This window comes from Gadus morhua, chromosome 18 (assembly GCF_902167405.1).
Source record: "Gadus morhua chromosome 18, gadMor3.0, whole genome shotgun sequence".
Classification (NCBI taxonomy): domain Eukaryota; kingdom Metazoa; phylum Chordata; class Actinopteri; order Gadiformes; family Gadidae; genus Gadus; species Gadus morhua.
Window position 1 is genome coordinate 13,740,646 of NC_044065.1, and position 12,500 is coordinate 13,753,145.

General features: G+C 51.5%; 1 protein-coding gene across 2 annotated transcripts in view; it reads right to left on the reverse strand.

The window, feature by feature from the left end:
- Positions 1-12,500, reverse strand: part of bahcc1b (BAH domain and coiled-coil containing 1b) — a 71,618-nt gene that overhangs the window by 711 nt on the left and 58,407 nt on the right. For both annotated transcript variants that reach the window (XM_030339621.1, XM_030339620.1), the window contains exons 18-29: positions 12,157-12,327; positions 11,768-12,006; positions 11,415-11,483; positions 8,871-9,045; positions 8,120-8,237; positions 7,343-7,418; positions 6,900-7,008; positions 6,489-6,605; positions 5,917-6,054; positions 3,295-4,847; positions 2,747-2,983; positions 1-2,569 (exon numbers count right to left, since the gene is read on the reverse strand). The exon at positions 1-2,569 is cut by the window's left edge and continues 711 nt beyond it. In XM_030339621.1, coding sequence (XP_030195481.1) covers positions 2,360-2,569; positions 2,747-2,983; positions 3,295-4,847; positions 5,917-6,054; positions 6,489-6,605; positions 6,900-7,008; positions 7,343-7,418; positions 8,120-8,237; positions 8,871-9,045; positions 11,415-11,483; positions 11,768-12,006; positions 12,157-12,327 — 3,212 coding nt within the window. In that variant the 3' untranslated portion in view covers positions 1-2,359. The remainder of the gene's footprint in view (positions 2,570-2,746; positions 2,984-3,294; positions 4,848-5,916; positions 6,055-6,488; positions 6,606-6,899; positions 7,009-7,342; positions 7,419-8,119; positions 8,238-8,870; positions 9,046-11,414; positions 11,484-11,767; positions 12,007-12,156; positions 12,328-12,500) is intronic.

Below are 12,500 nucleotides of genomic sequence, written 5' to 3' on the forward strand. Positions count from 1 at the left end.
CCTTCACAGTCATGTGACGCCACTCTGGTTGTCATGGAACCCCCTCAAGTGCATATCCGCGCCGGGCGACGCGCAGACAATGTTGCTACAGCGTTTCGTTTCTTTCGTGTTCGTTTATTTTTTTCTTCTTCTCCGTGGCTGTCATGGCAACGGCGGAACGAACACAAGCCGTCCGTGAGTAGAAGTCTTCTTCAAATACCTCGGTGACTGCAGGGGTCCCAGAGTTGGATTGATTGAAAAATCTTTTGTCTCATAATATTGCATTCTTCCAAATGCTGCCAAGTGTAAACTCTGATGCGCTTTGGTATGTTTCGCTTTTTCTTTTCTATTTTTTTGGGCCTGATAAATATCTACATTATTATAAAGGATTATTAAGGTATATAGGCTAATATAGATTTACACAGACTAGATTCTTTAAGGATCAGACACAATCAGAAACTCAGTTTCTTTTCCAGTATTTATAAAAAAAGAATGAAAATAAAAAAAGGACATTTGAACCCCTTACAGGACATAGTGAATAATAACCCCAACCGAACAAAGACGCAGAATAATGTTTGGATGCACATAAAAAAAAGAGCCTTACAAAAACGCCTCCTTTTTTCTTTTCATTTTCTTTTTTTTTTTTTACAAAAATCTCGCCAACGCCACTCAATGGTAATCTCTTGCCTAGAGCAGGGCCTCAAAAGCCTGATATTTTTTACACTCTTTGTACAGTTTTGACCCTGAATCAACACACATTCTCAGATCTGATACTATTCAGTGCACAAAGAGGGAAGGAAGGGGGTGCTGTCGCCGCCGTCCACCCCGCCAGAGCGACCCGCCGCCCGCCTCCAAGTCCGAGTAAGAAACCAAAACCCAACCGAGGAAAGGTCCTCCATATTCATCTATTTAAAAGACAACAAATATTATATGTATACTATTTACAGTCGAAGATGTATTTTACACGTTGCTGTACAGGTAAGGCTCTTGCCTGACCGTGGTGGCCACGAAAATCACGCACACACAGTCCAGCAAGCACGCCGACATACACACACACACACACACACACACACACACACACACACACACACACACACACACACACACACACACACACACACACACACACACACACACACACACACACACACACACAAACACACACATACACACATACTGCCCAGCCAATCGACCAAGCGACTGTGCATCTACCTAGACGCTTGAAAAGGAGGATACGAGAGAGGTATTGACTTGTATGGCTTGACTCTTATGGCTGTCCAACACCCAGTTCGCGCTGGACAGATGTATATTCATGGGGTTTACTCTTAGAGTTTAAAAAGACTATGAAGGCTGTGATGGAGTCCAGGCCCTTGACCAGTGAGCCCACACACAATCATAACAGGCACAAGCGCACGTGGAAACACACACATGCGCACACGCTCACAAACACACACACATCACACACATCCTCAACCGATATTTACTCTGAGCTTGTCAAATAGCCATCAAGGCCATTGCAGCCGCTCTGCAAACAAACACATACACACACACACACACACACACACACACACACATACAGAAAAACGTGTGTACATACACACACACGCGCAGGCACACACACTAAACTACAGTGTTTAAGGTCCTGTTATGGGATCTCTCAGTTTTGATGCCGTTTGTCACACTACAGCGACCGGCGAGAGGCCGCAAAGGCCATGCAACCCAGTGTGGTTTACGGAAAGCCTCTTCATTCAATACAGTCTTTTAGCCCCCCTCTCTCCTCTCTTTCCATTCCCCCCCCCCCCTCTCTCTCTCTCTCTCTCTCTCTCTCTCTGCACATTCATGACACACTCCTCTGTTTGTCTGAGGAGAGTATTGGTTTGAATCGGTCGTGTTTGTAAAAAGGCTCTGCAGTGTTTCATCGTAGACATTCCAGTGCTTGTGGAGGTGGCGACCACCTCGTTCAGCACCCCAAGTGCTCTTGTGTTTTAGATCCCGCTTAGATCCGTGCTTCCAACGGCACACAGATTATTGTTTTTCGTTTTTTACCTCCCAAACCGGTTTGGTTGAGGTTCCCCGCACCGAGGCCCACTTCTGATAAGAGCTATACAAAAGATCCCTGCTTGCAATGCAGGTTTCTCCCTCATTATCTTGCTGATCTTCCCCCTGCCATCAGCAGCGCTTGTGGGCGTCATCCTACAGGGGGGGTGCAGCTCCATCTCCGATTGGTGTTTTGGGTAGAGGACATCTCCGCTGTCTGTTAGTCCCGCCCTCCCCCTGTCCATCAGGAAGAGCGTCCTCTACAGACTGCACTCGACGGAGCGCGCGCCACGCCGGGGACGGACATCACCGCCCTGATCCTTCTCCCCAAGCAGGTGGGTTGCTAGGATACAATAGCCACCCCCTCCGCGCTGACCAGCTGGCCTGTGGTTGGCTCGTAGGTTCCCGCCTGGTAGAACAGGTCGTTGGTCATGCCCCCGGGCTTGCGTCGGCGAATCAGGTGCTCGTATTCGTCTCTGCCGACCACCTGGCAGCGGTGGGAAATGGTTTGCACGTCGTTCTCGTCCTCGTGGCTAGACTGGTACAAAGCATTCTGGGTAGGGGAAGATGGAGGAGATGGAGAAGATGGAGAAAATGGAGAAGATGGAGATATGGAGAAGATAGACAGGTTGCGTCAATAAAAAAGCAATAAAGGCACAAAAACACCAGATTTAGATTTCCCATCAGTGTCGGTTTTGGTGACCAAAACCAGCTCGGTGTCTGGGGTTACCTTGCCGTCGCGGTGCCTCTTGCCCAGGCGGGTCTCCTCTGGGTGGTAGAACCACTTGACTCGGACCACCATGCTGGAGCTCCAGGACTCCCACAGGCTCTCCACCCGGCCCACGTAGGGCAGCTGGGGCCGGCCCGGGGAGAGGAACACGGCGCAGTCCCCCACGCGGACCGTCTCCTTGCCCCGCACGATGGCCTTGTAGAAGAGCTTCCTGGCTTTGCCCTTCAGACCCCTCCTCTGTTGGCACAGACAGCGTTTTTCAGTCTCTCGCTTGCCAGGGACATTAGCATATGCAATGTTTTGCTGGTTTCGGTCTGCCAGCAAGATTTAAATAAAACTGGTACAACAACCAACGCCGACGACAAACAAGACTTGTCCGCACGTGTGCAAAACACACCGTAGCTTTACAGTACACTGTCAACACACTTAGTGTGTAGACATTTAGCAACGCTACGGAGAGAGTCACAAAGCACACACAAGTCTATACATCACGCTCCGACTACAACACGACGCTTCCTTCCCCCTCCAGTGTTTCCCCGGGTTCTCACCTGCGTGGGGTTACCCGACCATTTCCACAGTTGTCGTCCTGGCAGGTGCGGAGCCACCCGGGTCAGCGGGTCGGGGGAGGACATCCTCTGCCGCTTGGCCGACGACTGCTCCTTGGCCGCGGGCTTTGGCTGCTGGTTCCCTGGATGGTTGAGGCCCGGCGGGTGGGAGTTCAGGGCGCCCTCCTTCTTTTTGACCTGGGATTTGGCCGCGCTATTGTTGGCCGCGACACCGCGACTGGAGACGTACTCCTGCCTGTCCTCCGTCCTCTCCGCCCTGCCCTGCCCCGACCCGGACATGGCCAGGGAGGCCTTGGCCGCGTAGGCGTGCGACGACGGCGGCGGCGGCGGGGGCGGGGCCGACGGAGGGGGGCCGGAGGTGGCGGCGGCGGCGGCGGAGTCGGGGCTCAGCGGGCTGGAGGTCAGGTGCTGCCGGCGCTTGTGCTTGTCCTGTTGGAGGAGCGCGCGGCGCAGCAGCACCGAGGAGGACTCCTCGTCGGAGGAGTACGAGGAGTCGTTGTCCGAGGAGCAGACGGAGGAGGAGGAGGAGAGGGAGCCCGAGGAGGAGGAGGAGGAGGTGGAGGAGGAGGAGCACAGGGAGAGGCGGGAGAGGAAGCGGCCGCCGGGCAGCGAGGCTGCGGCGGCGGCGGCGACGGCGGCGGCGGCGGCTGCGGTTTCAGCGCTCCTTCGCCTGTCGCGGTCTTGACCCTCTTCGTCGTCGTCTTCATCCAGCTCTGAGTACGAGCTCGGGCCGTCGCTGGCGTAGTCCAGACTGTAGTCCCCTCCGTGGCTGCTGGACAGAAGCCCCTTGCTCACGTGCTGGGCGCTTTTGGGCAGGGGGTGCGACTTGACCACGCCCACCTCCCTCGGCCCTCTCCCTTTCTTCCCGTCCTTCGCCGGCGGCGTCGGGTGGGCGTACCGCATCGGTGTTCCCGCGGCGGCCACGGACTTCCCGACCCGCCCTCCGCCCCCGCCCAGCCGGAGCAGGGCCTTGCTGTTCTTGGTCTTGGGGGACGTCACCCCCTCGTGGTCCAGCTTCACCAGGAACTGCCTCTTGTGGCGCTCGTTGGCGGGCTTCCGGACCGCGACGGCGGACGGCGTCGCCACCCCGCCGGCGGAGGAGGAGGAGGAGGAAGACACAGACGGGGCGGACTCCAGAAGACCGCCCAGAGAGGTCCCGGTTGCCGCGCCGACTGGCCGCGTCCCAGCGGAATTCCCACCGGCACCCGCGAAGGTTGCGTAACCGTTGGCGATGCTGCTGAAGGAGTCCACCTCGAACGGGGATCCGAAGATGCCTTTGAGGGGCGCGGCGGCAGCGGCGGCGGCGGCGGCGGCGGCGGCCGCAGGGTGGGGGGAGGGCCGCTGGAAGATCCCCAGGTCCCGCTCGCGGATCCTGCGCTGGGTCTTCCGGGACGTCCCGTTGAAGAGGAAGAAGTCCACCGGGGGTCTCTTCCTGGGGGCGGACCAGCTCAGGGGGCTGGCGGCCGTCTTGGTCGCGGCCCCCTGCACCGCCGGCACGCCGGTGGGGTTCTTGGGGATTTTCTTGGGCCTCCCGACTGAGGAGGGGGGAAAGGGAGACGGGGAAAGGAATCTCAGTCAGTGCGGGCTTCATGACACCCCTCTGAAAACAGGAGCTAGATTAATTATGAAACTGAACGCGCCTGAGAAACCGTATATCTCTATCAGCCCTAATTTCCCGCTTGGCCGGGTGAGTTTCAACGTATCCGTTTCACTGTGAGACAAACTTGGTCAACCTGTATGTACCTCCAGACTGATGTTCTGCAGGGCGACATGCGATGAGTTACGAGATGGCTAGTTAATGAGGCACAGCATACCAGTTGCGCAGTGCCATGATGTGATTAATGAGTTCACGTAGAGGGCAAAGGGTATACACTATGTGAATACATACTGTACGTCTAATTCTGTGGCCAAAGGCGTTTTAACAACAAATTTGATAATGAGTGTTAATAATAATTTATAAGAGACATATAAAGTATATATAAAGTATAAAATATATATAAAGTAAAGATAAAATATACTGTATAAATAAGTGTTGTCTCAAGTGTTGTCTCTTGTGTGTGCACGCAAGCTTAAAGTGTTTGTGTGTGTGTGCCTGCGTGCGTGTGTGTTTGTTTGTGTTTGTGTGTGTGTGTGTGCTTTTGTGTGTATTTGTTTGAGTATGTGTGTTTGGGTGTGTATATGTTGTATGTATGAGTGTGTGTGTTTGTGTGTGTGTGTGTGTTTGTGTGTGCGTATGTTTGTGTGTGTGTGTGTGTGCGTTTCTGTCTACATCAACTGGTTGGACCAGTACTGCCTCTATATGGGGGTCTGTTGGGCGGTGGGTTTTAAGGCTACAATGTCTGAGTGATGTTCCTGTGGTGAGCTGAATCTCCTCAGGCTGCCTCCTCAAGTGAAACGAGAGCCTGGCCACACCTAGCACATACACAGGTCAGTGTCTGGCCACAACATACCATCAGACTCTGCAGTAGTATACTATAACACTGCCAAATGGGAGGCGGGTTTTCCCTTTGCCTTGCGTTCGTTCGAATTGGAGCAGAAGTATTTTAACAGTCTCCGAGACGTTTGACTAGATTTCACTCGGGTGGTGATATTTTGATGCCTCACCTGGCCTCTTCTCTTGGGGCCTCCCTGCGGCCTCCCCATTGGTTGATTTTTCCAGCTGTGTTTCCCTGTTGTCCTTGGCGGAGCTCCGTCTCCCGCGGCGACCGGATGAGGTGAGAAGAGCCGGCGATGGCTCCGCACCTGGTAGAGGAGCGATCGTTAAAGACATGAGCAGAGTTGACGACATTACCAGGGCACAACTTATCTAGGCCTGTTTGACATACAAACAACATGTATTTGGTTGTTTGTTTGTTTTTTAGTTTCTTTCTGTGTGTGTGTGTGTGTTTATCTAGCTGTTTGTCTGTTTTTTTGTTTGTTTGTTAATATCTGTCTTTCTTCAGTTTGATCCTCTCTCTCCCTCTCCCTCCCTCCCTCCCTCCCTCCCTCCCTCCCTCCCCCTCTCTCCCTCTCTCTCTCTCTCTCTCTCTCTCTCTCTCTCCCTCCCTCCCTCCCTCCCTCCCTCCCCCTCTCTCTCTCTCTCTCTCTCTCTCTCTCTCTCTCGCTCTCTCTCTCTCTCTCTCTCTCTCTCTCTCTCCCTCTCTCCCTCTCTCCCGGCCCAGCGGCCTGCTACTCACAGTGGACCTGGTACCCTGGGGGGAGCACTCTGACGTTGGGGAGAGAGATCCGTCCCCGGTCGCCGTCGTCAAACTCCACCATGACACTGCCCCCCTTCTCCTCCTCGCCCGGACCCCCTGCACAAGACACACACGCAGTTCAATTAAATTGAATTGAATTAAATAAAAATACTTGATTAGTGATGACAAGCTCGAAAACAAACACATGTTTTATTTTAGATGGGCATGAGTTTCTACACACGCACACAGACACACACAACCACACACACACACACACACACACACACACACACACACACACACACACACACACACACACACACACACACACACACACGTGTGTGTGTGTGTGTGTGTGTGTGTGTGTGTGTGTGTGCGTGTGGGTGTGCATCACGCGTCACGTGGCCTCACCTCGCTGAACGTATCCAGGGTACAGGCAGCGGGAGCGCTCGCTCCAGTACGCACACACCCTGGTCCCGGCCGTCAGGATGGACTCGCTCTGAGGCCGCACGTCCAGCACCTGAAAAGAGCGGTCCAGATGAGGTCAAACACAGAGCTGGCGCAACACACACACAGCTGGGTGATATCACCCCCACCCACCCCCCCCCCCCCCCCCCCCCCCCCCCCCCCCCCCCAAAACAGCCCTCCCCCCCACACACACACACACACACACACACACATTCCACACCAATCCGGACAAAGCCCGGTGGTTACACTTAATGTTTCCTGCGGTTCGTTCCCGAGCTGCGGCTCAGATACTGGAGAACGGCGTATTTTTTTTTAATTTGAAACAGGTGTGAAAATGTTGGGTTTCAGGGAGGAGAAAAAAAGCGTGATGGAGGGCAGATACTCACAGCTTCCTGCAGCAGCTGCTCCAGAGAGTAGATCCTGGGCCTGTTGGCGCGTTCTCCTTCTATCACCACACTGAATCTACAGCAGAGGGAGAGAAGGAGAGAGAGAGAGAGAGAGAGAGAGAGAGAGAGAGAGAGAGAGAGAGAGAGAGAGAGAGAGAGAGAGAGAGAGAGAGTGAGAGGGAGGGAGCAGGAGGGAAAGAGTGTGAGGATAATACACTTTGTTTTGTCCCAGACTTCAGAGCTTCGATGAATGACGGTCAATGGCCGTTTACACTCCCAACAGTTCAATTATAGAAATGCCATTTTTTATTTTGGTATTTCAATCATTTTGTTGTCAAGCAATGTGTCTGTTATGGTAAACTAAACTACACTGCACTACTACATATTATGCTTAACAAAGTTAAGCATAATATAACTTCGTTAAGCATGAACTACAGACCAAAATGAACTACAGCCGAGTCACAACACTATGTCCCTCTTGATCTAAGGATCCTACTCTACAATAAACCAAACTATGCTTCGCTATGCGAGTCTATGCGGGACAATACTACATTAAGCTAACATAAGCTATGCTATGCCACACTAAGCAACTATAAACCATGCAATGCTAGGATAGGCTATGCTATGCTAGGGTATGGTACACTTGTGATTCTGTGCTATGCTATGCTAGGCTAGTCGACACCTAACTCACATAAACTACGCTATGTGTTGCAAGGCTAGTCTTGGTTGGGATTGGCTACACTAAGCTAACCTAAAAGCAGTTAAGCAGGGCCTTACATGTCGGGCAGGTCCAGCGTGTGGACACAGGCGGCGTACAGAAGCTCGTCCTCCTTGGAGATCAGGATCTTCAGTCCGTCCACCAGCATCTCTTTACTCAGCACGCAGTTAGGCAGCGCTGGGGAGAGAGAGAGAGAAGATGAAGCGATAACACAGGGAGATCACACGAGAGCGAGGGAACGTGTGTTTTGTGTTTTGATGCGTGTGCATATGTATTTTGATATGCATTGTGCATGCCTTCAACACAAACACACACACACAACACATACAGTTAGCCACGTATTTGTATGTGCGTGTGAGTTTGTGTTTGTTTTTTTTCTTTTTCCTGTCACACAATACTAAATTATGTTGTTCTGTTTGTTTCGTGTTCGAGTGGCCCGTGTGTTTGTCCTTTTGCCACTGCATGTGCACATTTGCATATCGGTGTGAAATTGTGTTTGCACATCCATAAATCTATCACTTACATACACACCCACACGTGGGTTTCTGTTTCTGTGTGTGTGTGCGTGTGTTTGAGTGACTGAGTGTGTGTGTGTGTGTGTGTGTGTGTGTTTGTGTGTGCTTGCGTCTGTGCGTATGAGTGAGTGCGTGTGTGTGTCGTGTATGTGCTTGCTTTCTTTTGTGTGTGTGTGTGTGTGTGTGTGTGTGTGTGTGTGTGTGTGTGTGTGTGTGTGTGTGTGTGTGTGTGTGTGTGTGTGTGCTTTCATGTGTGCGTGTGTGTGCGCTTCTTGTCTGGTCACATGGTCCTCACCAGGTATTCTAGAGGGCATGTTGGGAGGAAGGAGGTCCTGGTCCTCCTCCTCCTCTTCCTCCTCCTCCTCCTCCTCCTCTTCCTCCTCCTCAGAGAAGCTGCTCTCCTCGTCGAGGTGGAAGCCGTCGTCCGCGGCGAAGCTCTCAAGGAGGCGGCTCACCGCATGCCCCGTGGCCTGAGGGCGCAAGGGGAAAACAGGATGTGATGTCATACAGACAGGATGCCGGACGTGGCTTTCATCATCTCCAACGCCTCCATTCAAGCTTGAAGTGAGGCAGGAACTTCAGGTGATCAAATCCGAGAATTCCCCCAACCCCACCCTCCTCCACCCCAAACCCCCGCCCCCGCCACCACCCTCCTCCCCTTCTCCAGATCCTCAGAAGTGGACTAACCCGACTACCAGGAACACACGTCGTAACTCCAACGCCCAGCTTTACTGTAACTGGCTGTGGAGAACTCGACCATAGCCTGACAGGCCTCACGTTATTGGGAAGTTCTGAGGAACAGAAATTGTTTCCTCGATGTGTGCTTTCATTGTGCCTCGCTCGTAAGTGGCTTTGGATAAAAGCCGTCTCCTAAATAGACTAAATTAGAGGTTTAGTGTAATGGATTTTAATGTATCCTTCGGTGTTCCTTTTTTTCCCCCCACAGAAGCGGGATAAAGAGGATGTTCCGGGACGTTTACATATCAAGTGAAGAGCGCACACACACACATGGATGCCTAAAAATGGACATGCACAAACAACCTGTGCAGACGGGTTTCCGCCAGTTTATCTAATGTTAAGTGTGACGGGGATTTGAAGACAGCTCACTAAACAGGTTCCTGCATGGCGAGGACCACGTGTTCATAAAAACCTACAGGTGATGCGTGTCTGTCTGTGTGTTTGTCTGTCGGTGTTTTCAAACGTAGTTTTCCACATTAAGGGATCATATATTTTACTGACAGAAGGCTCATCACCTCAGGGCATGGAAGATCTTTCACTTTATTTGTTGTTACGGGTGTGTCTTAGTGTGGCGGGGTTGGTGTGTGTTCAGGTGTACCCGTTAAAGTTCATCGCAGCTGTATAACTAGAGTCGTTCAATGTACGCACATGAGTGTGAATATACAGATGACTTGCGTGGGTGGATATAGACAGTTAAATAGTTTGAAAGCTTCATAAAGGCTGCCTCTTACCCACTGATGTGAATGTGGGCTCAAGAGTCGTGTGTAGGTGTGCTTGACATTCGTTTGAGTGTATTCTGTCCTTGCGTTTGTGTGTGTGTGTGTGTGTGTGTGTGTGTGTGTGTGTGTGTGTGTGTGTGTGTGTGTGTCTTAATAAATCTAACTATAGAAGTGTTGCACATCCATTTCTATGTAGCTTCAAATTCTACAGCAAACTTTCACTCACTCTATGTGTGTCTTTGTGAGACCGAACAAGAGAGAGAGAGACAGAGAGGCAGAGGGAGAGAGAGAGGGGGTGGGGGGGCTGCAGGCTTGCATTGGGTGTGTTTGGGAATATGGTCGTTGTCTTTGTTCTCCTGTTTGGTTCATAGCTATGTGTTTTTTGGACATTCCTTTGTGATGAATCCAATACCAGGAACCTCGAGGCAATCCTAACAAACATCCACAGCACTGCTTTGGCAACAACTGCCCACATAAATAACACAGTGTGAACACACACACACACACGCAGGCACACACACACACACACACACACACACACACACACACACACACACACACACACACACACACACACACACACACACACACACACACACACACACACACACGCACACATGACTGAGCTCACATTCAAATCCTTTGAATATTAGCATCTGACAATGAAATGTCATTTGACTACATCAAATATGGAACGATTATAACCAGTGGCGCACTGGCCATCTGTGAGTTCTGGAGAATTACAGGGCCGGCCTGGCCCGTTCCGTGAGCCATTCGAATTGGGATGAATTGATAAATTAATTCATTAATGTTGAAATAAAATTTTACAGAAATTGTACGACCACAGGGACCGTCTATGGCTGTTAGACCGGTCCAACGAGGAGGGCTTTGAAGTCCCAGCAAGGCCCGGATAATCGCTGATCTACCCGGCAGGTTTTGCATGGTTTGGCAGCGTGGTGGTTATTCTTCTGGCTTCATGCGGGGTGTTTATGTTAAACGTTTTTTCTTTGTGAGCTAATAAGGAAGTAGTGGATGAAACGACGGACGGCCTTTCGAAAACTCCCTTCTTTTTTTTTATGCGTCGGTTGAAGTACAAAGCACACGCGTGCATGCGTGTGCGTCGACGAGAGACGACCGTGATGACGACCCGAAGCCTGTTCGGCGGCGGCTTTGATCCAAAGGTCAGCGTGCTACGCTCTCAGACGTGCAGAGACATGATACCCCGTGCGTCGCTCAAGTGTTCTTTAAACAAACCCGCCGCACTCGTTTGAGTGGCTTCTATCACGGGGGACACACATGATGACGGGGGGGGGGGGGGGGGAGAGGAGATGGCACGCAACGTGTCACCACAGTACACCGGCTCTCCCTTCCAAATCACCCACCTGCTTGCTTCTGTTGCGACATCCCCGGAAGATCTCCTCCCTCTGGCTTCTCATCCACTGGTCTCTCCTCTGAAACAAGCACACCACCCACAAACAGCTGTTAGCTGGAAGCCATAAAGGCAGGGTGTTTTCCCCCCTCTTCAAGTGGTTTCATCCACTGCGACCTACGCTACATTTTTTCGTAATTTATGGGGTTGAGGTATCTTGCTCAAGGGCGCCTGCTTTTTGGTCATGGTTCGTTGGGGTTCAAACCCCAAACTATTCAGCAGGAAGTCAAACTTCTTTTAAAATAATTCTTGTGCTCTGTCTTGTTAGTTCATTTCTTTTAGTACAAATAAAATACACCCTCTTACCTTTCCCAGAATGCCGTGTGCTTCTGAACTCTTGGCTTCTTTATTGAACCTGTGCAAATCAGCCACAGCGACCAGGTTACCCCGGCCATCGCTGAAGCTGTTGTCCAGGGACGAAGCCCCCCAGCTGGGGAGACACTGCCTCTTGAAGCCCTGGTGATCCGGGTGCTCCATCTCTGTGCTCACAAGGCTTGGTCTACCTGGAGCTCTCCTGGCGACTGTACTTGGCAGGCTCACAACACCTGGAGGAACAGGAAGTGCGACAGGAAGGTACCAATAAGACATAATCCCGGAGGTGATATGAAGTCACACATTTTGGATTATTTATTCACGATCCTTCAACTTCTCTCCAGAGTGTAATGTGAGACGCTTGGTGGTGTGACGATTCTAACCTGCTGGTTCAGATCTCTTTCTCCTGGCTTTCTGATTGGCTTGAAGTCTGGAGGAGGAAGATGAAGATGATCCAATCGCAAACGGTCTCCTGGGGGCCTCCTTAGAGAACGAGGTCACCTTGATGTTGGAGGTCTCCTCTTCACTGTTGTAGCTGCCATCGTCGTCCTCCTCTGTCGGGGTCCCAATATGAATACAATTAGTAAACGAATCAATGATTCAATTGAATCAATCATTTATTCAATCAGTCAATCAGTAGGGACAATCAAAACGGCAGCACTTTCAACAAATGCTTAATGAGTTGCATGATGAGACGTATCGATGGCAAGCTCTCAACGCATCGCTG